This window comes from Pseudozyma hubeiensis, assembly GCF_000403515.1.
Source record: "Pseudozyma hubeiensis SY62 DNA, scaffold: PHS33, whole genome shotgun sequence".
Lineage (NCBI taxonomy): Eukaryota > Fungi > Basidiomycota > Ustilaginomycetes > Ustilaginales > Ustilaginaceae > Pseudozyma > Pseudozyma hubeiensis.
In genome coordinates, this window is record NW_012133815.1 from 194127 (window position 1) to 208249 (window position 14123).

General features: G+C 57.8%; 4 protein-coding genes across 4 annotated transcripts; 3 read left to right on the forward strand and 1 right to left on the reverse strand.

The window, feature by feature from the left end:
• Positions 1–382: 382 nt before the first annotated feature.
• PHSY_003330 (hypothetical protein) lies at positions 383–5965 on the forward strand (the record flags this gene model as incomplete). Its single annotated transcript, XM_012333951.1, has 1 exon — positions 383–5965. The coding sequence occupies one exon, from the start codon at positions 383–385 to the stop codon at positions 5963–5965; it is 5583 nt and encodes a 1860-aa protein (XP_012189341.1).
• A 495-nt stretch (positions 5966–6460) lies between these two features.
• PHSY_003331 (separin) lies at positions 6461–6727 on the forward strand (the record flags this gene model as incomplete). Its single annotated transcript, XM_012333952.1, has 1 exon — positions 6461–6727. One exon carries the CDS (start codon positions 6461–6463, stop codon positions 6725–6727), a length of 267 nt encoding a protein of 88 aa, XP_012189342.1.
• Positions 6728–8139: 1412 nt separating this feature from the next.
• Positions 8140–12282, forward strand: PHSY_003332 (hypothetical protein; the record flags this gene model as incomplete). Its single annotated transcript, XM_012333953.1, has 1 exon — positions 8140–12282. One exon carries the CDS (start codon positions 8140–8142, stop codon positions 12280–12282), a length of 4143 nt encoding a protein of 1380 aa, XP_012189343.1.
• A 536-nt stretch (positions 12283–12818) lies between these two features.
• Positions 12819–13649, reverse strand: PHSY_003333 (40S ribosomal protein; the record flags this gene model as incomplete). The annotated part of the gene is made up of 1 exon (XM_012333954.1): positions 12819–13649. One exon carries the CDS (start codon positions 13647–13649, stop codon positions 12819–12821), a length of 831 nt encoding a protein of 276 aa, XP_012189344.1.
• Between the last annotated feature and the right edge of the window lie 474 nt (positions 13650–14123).

A 14123-nucleotide genomic window follows, 5' to 3' on the forward strand; every position in this document is an offset into this window, starting at 1 on the left:
GCTTTGCACCTGTGGCAGCCACCGCGGTCTGAGCTTGGATGATTTCGGCGCGCGAGGATCGGATGGAATTTTCGCATCGCTTTTGTTAAGATTTGTCTTTATAACACAATGAGAAGACGCCAAGAGATCTGACAGAGATGAGCTCAGCTGGTCAAGCCACGCAGGCCACGCCGGCTCAGTCAGTGCGGCGCGGCTGAAAGTGTTGGTTTTGGCTCAAACTCAGATTCAAGATGCTGCTGCTGCAGGGTCCTCGTTCCTCTGTCCGCTCGTGCTGCTCAATGCTCAGCCATCGAACCACAGATTCGTGCACCGCTTTTCGATTCACACCCTCCATCATCACGAGCTCCGACGAGCTCCTCTCGATACCTCGTAGCGCAGCGACATGGCTTCCACCGCCGCAGGCGAGCTCGCCCGCAAGGCGCTCATGAACGATGCTCGTCAGGAGGAAGCCATCACAGTCAACCAGCGCGCCCTCATCGACAAGATCCTCGCCAGGTACGCCGCCGAATTCACCGTCTTTCGCGAACTGCTTCAGAATGCAGACGACGCTGGTGCCACCCACTGCGAGCTCCGTTTCGAGTCGCAGCGATCCCAATCCACACAATCCGACGTTGCCTCCACATCCGCATCCACCCTTCTGCCCGATTTCAAAGCTACCCTCAGCAACTGGGTCTTTCGCAACGACGGCAAGCCCTTTGGCAACGATGACTGGTCCCGTCTACGCAGGATCGCAGAAGGAAACCCAGATCCCGACCGTATAGGTGCCTTCGGTGTCGGTTTCTACTCGCTCTTCAGCATCTGCGAGGAGCCCATCGTCTCATCCGGTGACGAGCTCATGGGCTTCTTCTGGAAAGGCGACGCCCTCTTTACCAAACGTGCCAACAACGCTGACCGTCAGACTTCGCCCTCTGGCAACCCATGGACCACCTTCTTCATGGCCCTTCGCGAACCGTCCCCCTTCCCCGATTATCCCATGGCCCTCGCCAAGTTCTTGGCCACCTCGCTCACCTTTACCACCAAGATCCGCTCCATCGGACTCTACTGGGACGACCATCTCCTCTGCAAGCTCGACAAGAAGCTCGCTTTGCCAAAGTCCATGTCCATGCCCGGCCATCTCAATGCGTACAGCCCAGCCAAGATCATGCGCGTTCGAGATCTCGAGTCGACCGCCGTGCAGATCGACGTCCAAGCACTCCAACTCGTCATCGATGCTGCCGAAAAGGACAAACCCAGACCCAAACAGTCTCTTGCATCTGCTCTCGGCAAGACGGCCGGTGGCGGTCTCACCTCCATGCTCCAGAGCGCCTTTGGCTTTGGCTCCTCCTCTGCAAAGGACAAGGAGCGCGAGCGTGAACTCCAACGACGCAGAGAAGTCGAGGCTGCAGCGCACGAGCAAGAAAGACGCAAGCTCGACGCCACTGCCGCCGCGCTCACTTCGGTCTCCGCCTCCATTCATCTGCGTATCGCAACCGCAAACGTAAGCGTATCAGCCGACAAGACCTTCTCGAGAGAAATCGAGCGCAGCACAAAGAAGCCTCCCCCCAAGGTCACCGCCTTCCACCTCATCTTCACAGGCAAGGAGGAGTACGATGCCAGCTTCCCCGAAGACAACGACAACCCCGACACTTCCCTCTCCATCACTTCGTCCACCGCCGCACTCGACACAGGCGTACGCCAGATCTTTTCCGGTCTCATGCCCCGCCTCGAAGACCAAGGTCACGCCTTCATCGGCTTCCGAACTCATCAGACCACCGGCTTCAGCGGCCACATTGCAGCACGATTCATCCCCACCGTCGAGAGGGAGTCGCTCGACTTTGTCGACAGATACTGTGCTCAGTGGAACTCGGAGCTGCTCTCCATGGGAGGCTATGTCGCTCGTGCCGTCTACGAGAATGAGCTGACCGACATTGGTCGACTGTGGACAAATTCGTTTGGCGACAAGCGTCCGCCCAAAGACGACGATCCTACAGCAAAGGCGCTCAAGGATCGTGCGCTCCATCTCATGCGCTTCTTCACCTTCCGCGCCTCTTCGCCATCCTCCCGCGTCTCGTCGCTCTTCCTCACCTCTTTTTTCGGATCGGCACGTCAGAACACCATTACGCTCATGTCGACGCGCGGCATCAGACATTCGGCCGCCGTGCGCGTCCCCAATGCCCTTCTTGCGGATTTCATCAAAGACCTCGCCGTCATCCCTCCGCACCACGTCGAAGAGGCTCCCGACTTTGTCCGAGAAGTCCGCTCTCGCAACCTCGTCCAAGATATCACCATGGACGACGTCTTCCAAGAGCTTTCGTCGCGCCCCCTCACTCCTCCCGAGATGGTCGCCTGTCTCAAGTGGTGGGTCAGCGTCGCCGCACATCCCTCGTACGATATCAGCCTGCGCTCCAAGCTCCTCAACAACGCCATGCTCACCATCGCCGACCCCAAGGACGATGCTGTTCCCGAAAAGATACAGCCACTCAGCGCCGTGCGCTTCTACCTCAACACGTCTCGTCTTCCCACCGACGTCCCTCTTCCAGATTCCTGCCTGGCGTACGAAGTGTCAAAGTCATTTACTACCAACGAGCTCTCCCGCGTGTTTGGCTGGTCCGAACTGACGGTGCCCGTCTGGGTCAAAAACCTCGTTCAGATCAGCGTCCAAGCAAAACATTCAGGCTCGACGGCGCTCGAAGAGACAGATTTGCAGACCTCGCCGGCTTTCGCCGAAAAAGTGTTGCTCACTCTGTCGCGCACCTGGTTTGCACTGCCTGCCAATCAGCACGACGAGATCCAGCTGCTTCTGGCAAATGCCACCTGCATTCCTACTCGTCTTGAGATGCAGAAGCCCGACGACGCCTACTTCGCCAACGTATCCTTGTTTTCCGATCTGCCCATCGTCGAGCTTCCTACCGCACAGGTCAAGGGCAATCTCGAAAAGGTGCTCGCCGCACTCGGCGTGCGTCGCCATGTGGAGCTACAGATGATCTTCAATCGGCTCGTAGCGGGCGGTGGCTGGTCCCACGTCGATCTTGTCTCGTACCTTGCTTCCAACAAGGAGACGCTCTCCGACCTCGAGAGGGAACGGCTCAAGAAGACCGCCATCTTTCCCAAGCAGGGAGAGGTTGGACCGCTCAAGGAAGACGGCAAACCCAGGATCATCCGCTACCGCGCCAGCGACCTTTACGAGCCTACTGAAGCGCTCAAGGCTCTCCAGCTGCCAGTGCTAGACTGGGTCGACAAGCCGTGGAAGCCCTCTTCCGAAGAGGCCCGCTTCGTGTTTGATCTCGGTCTGCGACGCTATCCGCCCATGGAGACTGTGCTCGAGCTTGCTTCCACCACCACCAACGATGCTCTGCGATCCAGCGCCATCGCCTTTTTCCTCGAGAGATTCCACGCTCACTACATTAATCAGTACACCATCTTCCGCGCCGAAAAGTACGCGTTCGTGCCCGCAAGGCTACCCAACGAGCCCAAGATGGTGCTTCGCAAACCCACCGAGGTCTTTACCAATGCAGAAGCTGCTGTGATGGGCTTCCCCGTCGCCGGCCCCGAGATCAACCTGGCCGACCTGCCCAAGCTCGGGTTACGCTCCAATCCCACGGCGACGCAGCTCATCGGCAAACTCGTCAACACGCCGACAAAAGACGAAGCACAGGCTCGCAAGATCTTTGAGTATCTGGCGACCGTCCCAGAATTCAGTCTCAATGACTTTGCACAGCTGCGAGGCGCCGAGTTCATCCCTGTACGTCGCACAAAGCGCGGTGCCACTGCCGGTGTTGCAGGCGACTCGGCAGCTTCGCAGCCCATCGAAGTCTTCGTGGTGTCCCCCATGAATTGCTACTTTGGCGGCTCGACCTCGGACGTCCAATTCCGAGACGTCTTCTTCTACTGCGACTACGGCTCGGTAGCCGGTGCCTTTCTCAAGAACTGTGGTGTGCGAAACGAGCCAAGCATCGAGGAGGTCGCGGAACGTCTTGTAGCCGAGCCGCAGCGCTTCTACCAGCTCGCCGGCAGCGCCGACGCGTATCTCGGCATCCTCCGCCAGATTGCGACGAACTGGAGCCGCATCCGTAGTCCGTTGCGGAACCAGATGGCACGCTCCGCTTTCCTGCTCGGTTCCAAGCGCATCAGCGAAAGCAAAGCGGCGGAAGGTGGCCAAAAGACCGGCCATCTGTTGGACCAAGACGATGACGAGCAGGACGAAGAAGCGGACGATGCAGGTACACTCGTGTATGCGCTCAAGAAGCCCTCAGATGTCGTCATTGTCGACGATGCCAACTCGCACATGCTCTTTGCCTCGTCGCTCTTCTACGCACCGCACGAGGATCTGTTGCAGGAAGGACTGTACGGCAAACTCGGCTCGCCTCGGTTGAGTGCGCTGGTCGAGGAGCGCTACTCGATCGAAGGTCGAGTCGTTCGAGACACGCAGCGTGCTCGCGAAATCAAAGCAATCGTCCTCGAACGTACGCCCCTCTTCCTCTTCGAAAAGCGACAGTCGTCCAAGTCCGAGATACGCAAGGATGCGGAGTGGCTCAAGCAGGCGCTCGAGGTCGAAGAGATCGACGGAGCGGGTCTTCGCCTCGTACGGACGCTACGCTACGACAGAGTGCACGAGCAGAACGTGCAGAAGTGCACCGCCACCGCATCGATGCGCGGCTCCAAGCTGGTCCTGCATCTTTCGTCATCGATGGAAGTCGACTTCTTCGAGGTCGCCACATCGATCAGCAAATATCTGCTCACGAAGCAAAGGCTGCAGGAAGTGCTGCTGTACATGACGCTCCTCTCGACGTCGCTGCGCAACCTGAAGCGTCGTGGATTCCACGTGGACAAGATCCTCTCGCAGCGTAAAGCGGAACGGGAGGCTGCCGAGGCCCAGATGCGCGAAGAACGACTCAAGGCTCAGGAGCGTGCTGCCGAAGAGAAGGCCACCGAGGACAAGCTGGCCGACTGGCGAAAGCAGGTGCTGAGCGTGTTTCCTGATGCCGATCCGCATTACGTGGACCAGGCGCTGCGAAGCCATAGCGATGCGCATGTTGAGCGCACCACCAACGACATGCTAAGCAGCAACTATCCTCGTAGAAACAAAGAGGCGTCGTCTGCCGTCTCACAGCTGACCAACGATACCACGTCCACACTGACGCCTCACGGTGCAGGCGGCAATGCGGGACCTGGCTTCTTCTCGGGCTTCCGCAACAAGTTCCTGCAGGCTGGCTCAAAGCAGCGCAGTTCGCTGGCGGATGGAACGAGCTCCATCCAACGTCACGGCTCAGACTGGCCGGCAGACTCTCCCATGGCAGCAGCCGGTCGATCAGCCGAGGATCGTGCTCTGGGTGCCCTTACATCTTCGTCGTCCTCGGGAGGCATGACGCCAGCGGCGACCGCACCGACAAGCGAAGTGACGCCGCTTTCTTCGATCCACAACAATGTGCTCAAGGCAATCCGCGCGTCGCGACCCGACGCATCGTCGACGATCAAGAGCGAAGCGCGACAGACGCAGATCAAGGAAGCCGCCAACTCGTATTGCGACCAAGGCGTCGAGACGGATCTCAAGCTGGCAGGTGAGGTGGCGGGGATGAAGGTGTTCCTGCATCCGACGCTGGACGCTGCTTCGATGCTGCAGGCCAACGCTGCAGCGCTCGAGCGTCTGATCAACCGAATCTACAAGCCTGTCGGAAGCATCTTTGGGTTGGATCCTAGAAGCATGTACGTGTTCTGCGACACGGCGGGCCCTGCGATCGCATTCAACCGAGCGGGAGCGATCTACCTCAATTTCCGATACTATCTGGCGTGGCACGACGAATTGGTGAAGCAGGGCAAGTTGGCGGACCCACTGGTGTCGACGTACTTCAGCGTTGCGCACGAGATTGCGCACAACGTGGTGGCAGCGCACAATGCAGAGCACGAGTGGTACTTTAGCGCGATTGCCGAGAAGTATGTCGTGTCGCTGGTGGAGTACATTGCCAAGGCGGAGGGTGGGGCTAGTTAGGGTTGGGAGGTAGAAGGAGCATCTGTTTGATGGGCGACTAGGTCGAGCATTTGTAGACTGCAATTGACAGACGTATTGTCAATGGTAGAGCTGTCGTGTACCAGAGTGTGCGAGATGTCGACTCTTTGTCAAGGAACTGTAGAGATGAGTGAGAGTGGGTGGAACGGACGACGGACGAGCAGCGAGACTGTGAAAGCCAAAAGCTGGTGTTTAGGTGGAAGTCGTGTAAGATGGCTTGCAATGAGCTGAGATGAGGGTGGAATAGTGTACAGATAGGAAATTGCAGGAGGGAGAGGCTATGTAGCTCTACCGAACGTGTTTTCGAGAAGATGGGACGGAGCCTTACGCATTATGCTGATGCAACTTGGGATGTTGGGAGGGTGGCACGTTTTTCCTTTCCGCCAAAGTGGTGGTAGTTCTGTTTTCCGAAAGACGAAAGACGGATTGACACTCATCAGCCTCTAAACAACTTTCGAAACCTGACCGTAGCGTGGTATGTGTACTTACGGCGAAACGAAGGAGTTGACCAGCTTGAGCAGTAGCGTTGGTAGCATGACAAGCGAAGAGAAGGTAGTTCCTGGGTTGCACCCTCCATGCGAATCTCATGAAGACGGTCGAGTAGGCGCAGAGTGCACCGGACATGGTTCCCGAGATCATCTCTTCATCCTTGCTGAGATCGGCGATTGCTGCGAGTGGAAGTCCCCAGTTGGCTACTGGTCCCCAGAAATGTGTCGACTGCGAGAAAAGAAGAAGAAGGTGTAAGTTCGGGGACATGTGTGTGTTGGAAGAAGGAGGTAAGAATGGGGGAAAACGTACGAAGAAGTATTGCCTGCCAGCTGGCGACTTGATCCAGTTGATGAATTGGGTAGCCATGGTGATTATGCGATAGGTCAGAGTGGTAGAGGAAGGAGATGGTGTGGAAAGATGAGATTGGTAAAAGAGTGTGATTTTGGACAACTTCAGGGTCGAGCAAGAGCAACTCTTGAACAACTCTCGTTCAGAGATGTGCTCAGTGCACCACGGCGGCTGATTAGGATGATAGTTTTGGGTGCCAAAGACAGAGAGAGAGAGGAACAGAAATCCAAAATTGCTTTCCGCGCGGATTCTGGCCAACGCCAACGTTTCCTTCTGGATCGATCTTAGTACCATCGGGTCAAGACAAATTGGACGATTGTATTCGAGCAACGTTGTTGAATCGCGACATGGATCGCGTGACCCGAAATCTCTCTTATTAGTTTTGGAAAGCGGAGCCACCGGACCGTACTGCCGTGTTTGCGAGGGTCCTTTGCTGCTCTTCCCCGCGGGTGGAAGGCTTGCCAAATGCTCAACTCGACTTCCCCGCTTCCCTTCCACGCTCTGTGAAAGATTCCCTTGGCCGCGTTGTACACCCTCAGATGCTGGTCAGACACGCTTTTCGTTTTCATGTGCTGCGCATGGTCAGCATGGTCGGCAGTGCCGCGTCTCGGCTGGGATGAGCTGCAGCGGCATGGTGATACACTGTGTATGCAGAAAGTGAGGATTCGAGGTGTCGCGTGAACGAATGTTTGAGGGTCTAAATTGCCATCAGCCCCGGCTCCAGTGGATTGCAGCGGCCTACTGACGCTTCATGCTCTTCCGGACTGTCGTCTTCCGTCGAAGTTGCACGCAGAACTTCGGCTTCGACCCTTCCTGTCACATCCCGGCTTGTACCACTAGGATCCGGTGCATCTTTCTTCATTTCACCTTAACTCCTTCAACGTCATCATCACCAGCCTCGGATCTCTACCCGATCTTTCCTTCTTGCAGAATCCCTTTCCAGTCAATAGCATCACTAACTCTCGAAGCGCGTCCCTCCACCAACAGTCACCGGAAAGCCACGGCGACGACAAGAACAACAGCAGCAGCAGTGCGACGTTCGACGACGCTCTCATTTCCCATCCTCTCCCGAGCTGGGAGCATCACACAATTCGGCTGAGCAAGGCCTCCGCGCAGCATCCTCTCCCTTTGTGGCCGCGCTCATTTCATCGACTACCTTCGATTTGACCACTGTCTCCGCAGCATGCCCGGAAGCGCTTCCGTCCTCGCCTTCTCCTAGCTCATAACACCCATACACCTCGTATTCGGCGCCATCCGCCTTTGGCTCTCTGTCCACTTCACACCACCATATGGCTAGTTCTCTCACCCAACCATCCATCATGGCCAACAACGCGACGTCCTCTCAGCACTCGAAAAGAGACTCTTCAACGGACTCTGATCCGTCCACATCGCGCGCAGACACGAGACCCGACGCAGACTCCAACTCCAGGGAAGAGGTCAAAATCTACAAGACCATCTCACGAGTGCATCGCGCCTGCAACGCCTGTCGCAAGCAAAAGGCGAGATGCGACGGTCCTGAGAACCCACCATGTCGTCGATGCAAGCAGGTCGGCATCGAATGCGTGTTCGAGAAGCCGCCCAAAGATCCGGCGTCTTCCGCGTCGGCAGCACTGGATGCTGGTGCCAGCTCGGACAGGATCAGGATGCTCGAGAGTCAGATGTCAGGGATGCAAAGCATGATATCTGAGCTTGTCGCTTCCATCAAGGCCAACACCAGTGCTATCACTGCACCACCGCAGGCATCGCATCCTCTGCCACCGCACCATTCTCCACAGGCATCGAATGCGTCTTCGTCTTCACCTGGCTCTTCCAGAGCTTCGAGATCGGATCCGTACCACCATCATCGTCAGCATAACATTCCGCTGCAACAACGCCATCCGTATGCTCCACCTCCGCATCATCGCGGTTCGCAGCAAGCCGTCATCTCGCCATCTGCCGAGACGTTCCAGAGGTATCCAGCCGAGGCGACCTCAACGTCTCATCCGCAGCGTCCGCCTTATCCTCCTCCCGGCAGATCTTTCGGTAGCAGCAATAGTGTAGCAGGCGTCGGGTCGAGCTCTCTACAGTCTATCCCGGTGCATGGCGCTGCAGCATATCCGCTTCAGCAGCCTCCTTTTCAGACAGCTTACGGCCATCCCCCAACAAAATCCGATCAGAATCTTCTGCAGCAACCACAACAACTGCCGCAACATCAGCAGCAACAGCACGAAGTCGAAGCTTTCAGCCATCAAAACATGTGGAATACTACTGGTGGCGTGAACGCTGCTGCTTCTTCCTCCTCGCAAGCAACAACAGAACGCCTCAGGCGTAGGAGCGGTTCCCGCGTCGGATTCGATCAGGAAGATCGAGGTCGAAAGGGTCAGTCGTGGCAGCATCCTGGTCTGGTTGGCTCCTCGACGTCTCCAGCTGATGCGGCGGCAGCGGTGGCAGCGACGTCCGGCTGGACGCCTGCGTCGTCGGCACCCAGTCACCAAGCTCGTCATTCGAGCCGTCGTCGCTGGACTTCGTCTGACCGAGCCAATAGTCACTCCCACAGCCTGGATCAGAACCTCACCCCTTCCGACGGCGTCGCACCTGGAGACGACGTCGATTCTCGCGAGACCGATATCAGCAACGATCAGCTCAGCGCACCCATCGAAGCGCTTCGAGGTCTAGCCGACGCTGCCGCTGCTGCGGCCGAGTCCGAGGGACACACTTCCAACGACTCGAGCGACGAAAAGCAGACGGAAGAGGCCGGTGGAAGGACGAAGCAGGGTGAGTCGATTGCAGCGCCATCGCTTCAGCTGGTCGATGAGGGAGGCAAACGAACGGCGTTCGGGATGGTACACGATGGCGAGTCGTCAGACGCGAGCGGTAGGACTCCGAGGAAGAAGAGAAGACGGGACACGCTTGGGGATTCGCCCAACTCGGCGGTTGCGGCGGCTGGTGGCCTGGACAGCAAGGCGAGCGGTGCGAGTGCATCGGTTGCGGGAGCCACTAGCGGTGGAGGTGGGCCGAACTCGGCTTCTGCGCCTTCGCCTTCCGGTGGCAGTCGGTCCGGAAAGATGGAAGCACCCGGTCTTGTTTCCAGCGCCCCCGGCGACCTGGTCACCCTGGGACTAGTCAACGAGACAGACGCCATCCGTCTCTTCGAGACCTTCCAAAAGGGCGTGCCCAAGTTCATCTCGATCTTCCACCTCGAAGACGAATCCATGACCACCGAAGAAGCCTACCACTACGTCCGAACCACCTCGTACTTTCTCTTCAACGTGATGCTCGCCATCGGCGCCAAAGTCGAATGCGGCGGGAAGAGCGCCAGTCGCCTGTACCAGACGTGCATGGCTCAGGCGAAGCGAAATGCGAAGGATACCATGTTCAGTCCGGTTGCGGGCAAGGCAGCTGTACAGGCGATGGTGTTGCTCGCCGCGTACAGCGAGAATGGGTGGCTCCCGCTGGGGTTGTCGATCCGTATGGCGCAGGAGCTCGGCTTGGATCGATCGTTTCAGAAGCTCATGTCGGCGCTTCCGTCTTCGGGGTACATTCGTCATCCGCAGCCTCCACCGCCACCGAAGCATCTGACGTTCTATCACAACAGCCCTTCGTCCCACTACACTGGTTCCCCCACGGATGTCAATTCCGTCGGGGGTGAATCGGTGGATGGCAAGGTGGGTGCAAACGCAGCGGGTGCCAATGCGGTAGCTGCCAGCGCTGCTGCTAGTGGCAATGCTGATGCTGCGGCCAAGAGGGAGTTGGACGAGCTCAAGGATCTCGCTCGAGGCTCGAGGTTGTGGTTCTTCCTGTTCCTGTTCGACCATCAGGCGAGCTACGGTGCGGGTAGACCGGCGATGCTCTCCAAGCACTACGTTCGCAACTGCCGGGCGTTCTTGAAACTCAACTACCCTCTCACCGTCAAAACCGACGCTCGATTCATCAGCACGCTCGAGCTGCTCATCATCCGCGAGACGCACTACGACGCCATGGCACCTTACGACCAACCCGTCGACGCGCGCATGCTATCCAAGATGCGCAAAGTCACCGAAGAACTCAACGAATGGCACCAATACTGGTCCGCCGACTTTGACACGCGAGGCTACACGCAAGAGTCGTTCTTCCAGCAATCGCTCGTCCTGCAATGCGCCTCTGCCGAGCTGTATCTTACCTGCACCGCGCTGCGCGGCATCCGCGATGCAGCCGACGCAGACCAGATGGGTCCCGAACAGAAGGAACTCATCATCCAAGCTACCCGTGCCGCCGACACCTGCCTCTCCATCTCGGTAAACGCCAAGGAGTATCGAGAGATGCTCGGTTGGGCTCCGCACTACACGCACGTCACGGCGGCGTTCGCGTGCGTGTTCCTCATCAAGATCGCTCGACTCTTCCCGAGACAGGTCGACACGTATGGGATTTTCAGCAATGCAGAGAGGCTGGCGAGTAGGTTGGCAGAGGTACCGGCGGTCAAGTATGCGAGGGTGATCAGGATTTTGTTGGCGCAGGCGTGGAAGAAGATCGCGGATCTGAGTCCGGCGATCGGATTGTACGCTGCGTTGGGGGCCGAGGCGACGAGACCGGGCGCGATCACTCCGGCCGAGATCAAAAGTGGTGGTCCGAGCGATTCCGGCATCAGCCTGTTGTACAAGCTGTTGCACGAGTATCAGAGCGGTCAGATCGACGACGAGGCGACGGAGGTGGTGAACAGCAACAATGGGGTTGGCGAGGGACAGGGTGGTTCTGGAACGAGGACGCCAGGGTTTGGAGATCTCATCAGCAGCGGTAAATGGCTGACTGCGGGTATCTCGAGTCCCTCTGTAGCAGCAGGGTTGTTCGGTGGCAACGGTTCGGGGACCATGTCACCGAGCAAGAACTTTTCGCATCGCGGCAGCATCAGCGGTATCGAGTTGCCCGGCAGCTCCGTCGACGGCATCCCTTGGAGCAGCTTCCTCGCCGCGCCGCTCGAGCACAATGCCAACGCCAACCAACCTATCCAATTACCCGTCTGGATGCAGGAAAGCACAGGAACGGCCTCAGCTGATCTAGAAGGTTTTACAGATTCACTGCAAGAACAGCCCATCAAGTCACCGGCTACCACCGCAGCAGCAGCAGCCGCTGGAGGAAGGAGTTGGAACCAGCAGGACCACTATCAATCCCCCGTGCCGCATCATTATGCGTCTACGCCGTACCAGACTCCTGGAGGAATGATGGGTGGTTATCAGGGTCAGGGTCAAGGTCATCACAGACACTCGAATTCGCTTAGCTTGCCTGGTGCTAGTCCAGGGACGACGCAGATGCAGGTACCACAGCAGCAGCAACAGCAACAGCAGCAGCAAGGAGGAGGCGGGATGACGTTTGCCGCTTCGACCAACTTCGACAGTGTCTTGTCGGATCTGGGTCTGCCGTTGGACGGGCTGGATGGGCTGTTTGTGGATCTGCCGATGGGTGGTGCCGGTGGCGGTGGGGCTGGGGGAAGTGGGATCGGATCCGTTTGAGGTGTGATTTGGAGCACACAGCGATGACGATGCTTACCGGACCTGATTCCGCAGTCTTGCGTGTAATGAATGATTGTGCGACTGGAGTCGTCATTCTGACTCCTGCTCTCAACACCACATCTAGACGCTAATACACTTTCATGGATGTCGATGCACACACAAGCACAACTCGACCACGTACGTTTGATGAGATGGTGTGTGAATGGGAGGGTTTTTGAGATTCGCGGACTATTGGTCTCTGGTGCATATCATCTGAGAGGATATTCTCCCTTTGAAGGAGCCGACACATCAGAGGCAAGACAACGCTACAAAGTAACGCGCAAACCCAGCGAAGAAATGGGTCTGGCGCTCTCGAGGCTTTTTTGGAGGATGGTTAGAGGGGGAGGTGGACATCGCGGTGCTTCTGTCATCTACATCATCTCGGAAAGAAATAGGTGAGACGGAGAGGTAGATGAGACTCTAGGGAAGCAGGCGATGGGGAGATCCACTAGTATGCGCGGAAGCGGTCCGGTCGGGAAGGAACGCAATCGGCAAATTTACTCCCAGGTGCTAGGAGCCTGCTCGGCGGCACCGTCGGCAGCCCAGTCCTGGGCGCCCTCGGCGGACCAGTCGACGTTGCCGGTCTCGGTGGCGAGGTTGGCAGCGACGGCGAGGGGAACGTCAGCCTGAACGTCAGCGGCACCCTCGGTGGTGGGCTCGGCGGTCTCCTTGGCGGCCTGGGCGGCAGCGGCGGCCTCCTGGGCCTCACGCTCAACCTCTTCAGGGTCACGGTAGAAGAACATGTCGGGCATAACCGAGAGGTCACCGCCCTTGATGCGAAGGACGGTGCGGCAGAGGAGCCACCAGAGGAGACCGACAGAGTGACGGCCACGGACGTTACCGGGGATGGCAACATCGACGAACTTCAAGGGCGAGTCCGAGTCGACAAACGAGATGCAGGGAATGTTGACGTACGAAGCCTCGCGGATGGCCTGGTGGTCGACACGGGGGTCGGTGACGACGATGACACGGGGCTCCTTGAACGAGCGGGTGATGTAGTTGGTGAACGAACCGGGGGTGAATCGGCCAGCGATGGCGCTGGCACCGGTCTGGGCAGCGAACTTGAGCACAGCACGGTGACCGTACTGACGGCCCGAGATCACACAGATGTCGGCGGGGTTCTCGATGGCGGCGAGGATACGAGCGGCGAAGACGATCTTCTCCCAGGTCTTGCCGATGTTGAGCAGGTGGATACCGTCAGCACGGCGCTTGTAGATGTAAGGAGCCATCTGCTTGTCGGCATTCTTGGTGCCGATGTGGGTCTGGGCGGCGAGGAGGAGCGAGATGTCCTCCTCGGTGGGGTTGAGAGCAGCAGGGACCTTGGACATTTTGAAAAAGGGTTGATGAAGGGAAACGGAACCTCGAAACTTTTGCGTGTAAGGAGAAGAGAGGCAAGGATGAGATGGAGTCGCAGCTCGATAGCGACCAGCGAGCTGCACCTCGTCTCACTCGCTCTCGCTCTGTCTCGAGAGCCTTCTTTCTTCTTGCTTGAAGTTTTAACGCGCTCTGCAGGCCTGAATTTCCTCGAGGCTTTGGTCTGGCAAGCTCGGGCGAACTTGCCGCAGTCGATCGAGATCGATTTTGCAAAACACCGAAATACACAGATCGGGCGATCACCGAACGCGCTTCCTCCACACAGCCTCTCACGCGTGGCTAAAACAACAGGACCCTGCGGAAACAAGCAGCTCATGCAGCTCAGCTGTCAACTTTGGACGTGGTGCGGAAAGACCAACACTGCCTGTTCGTACAACACCACAAGCCCGTATCACCCTATCTCATCACGTCCTACACCATTCTCCACC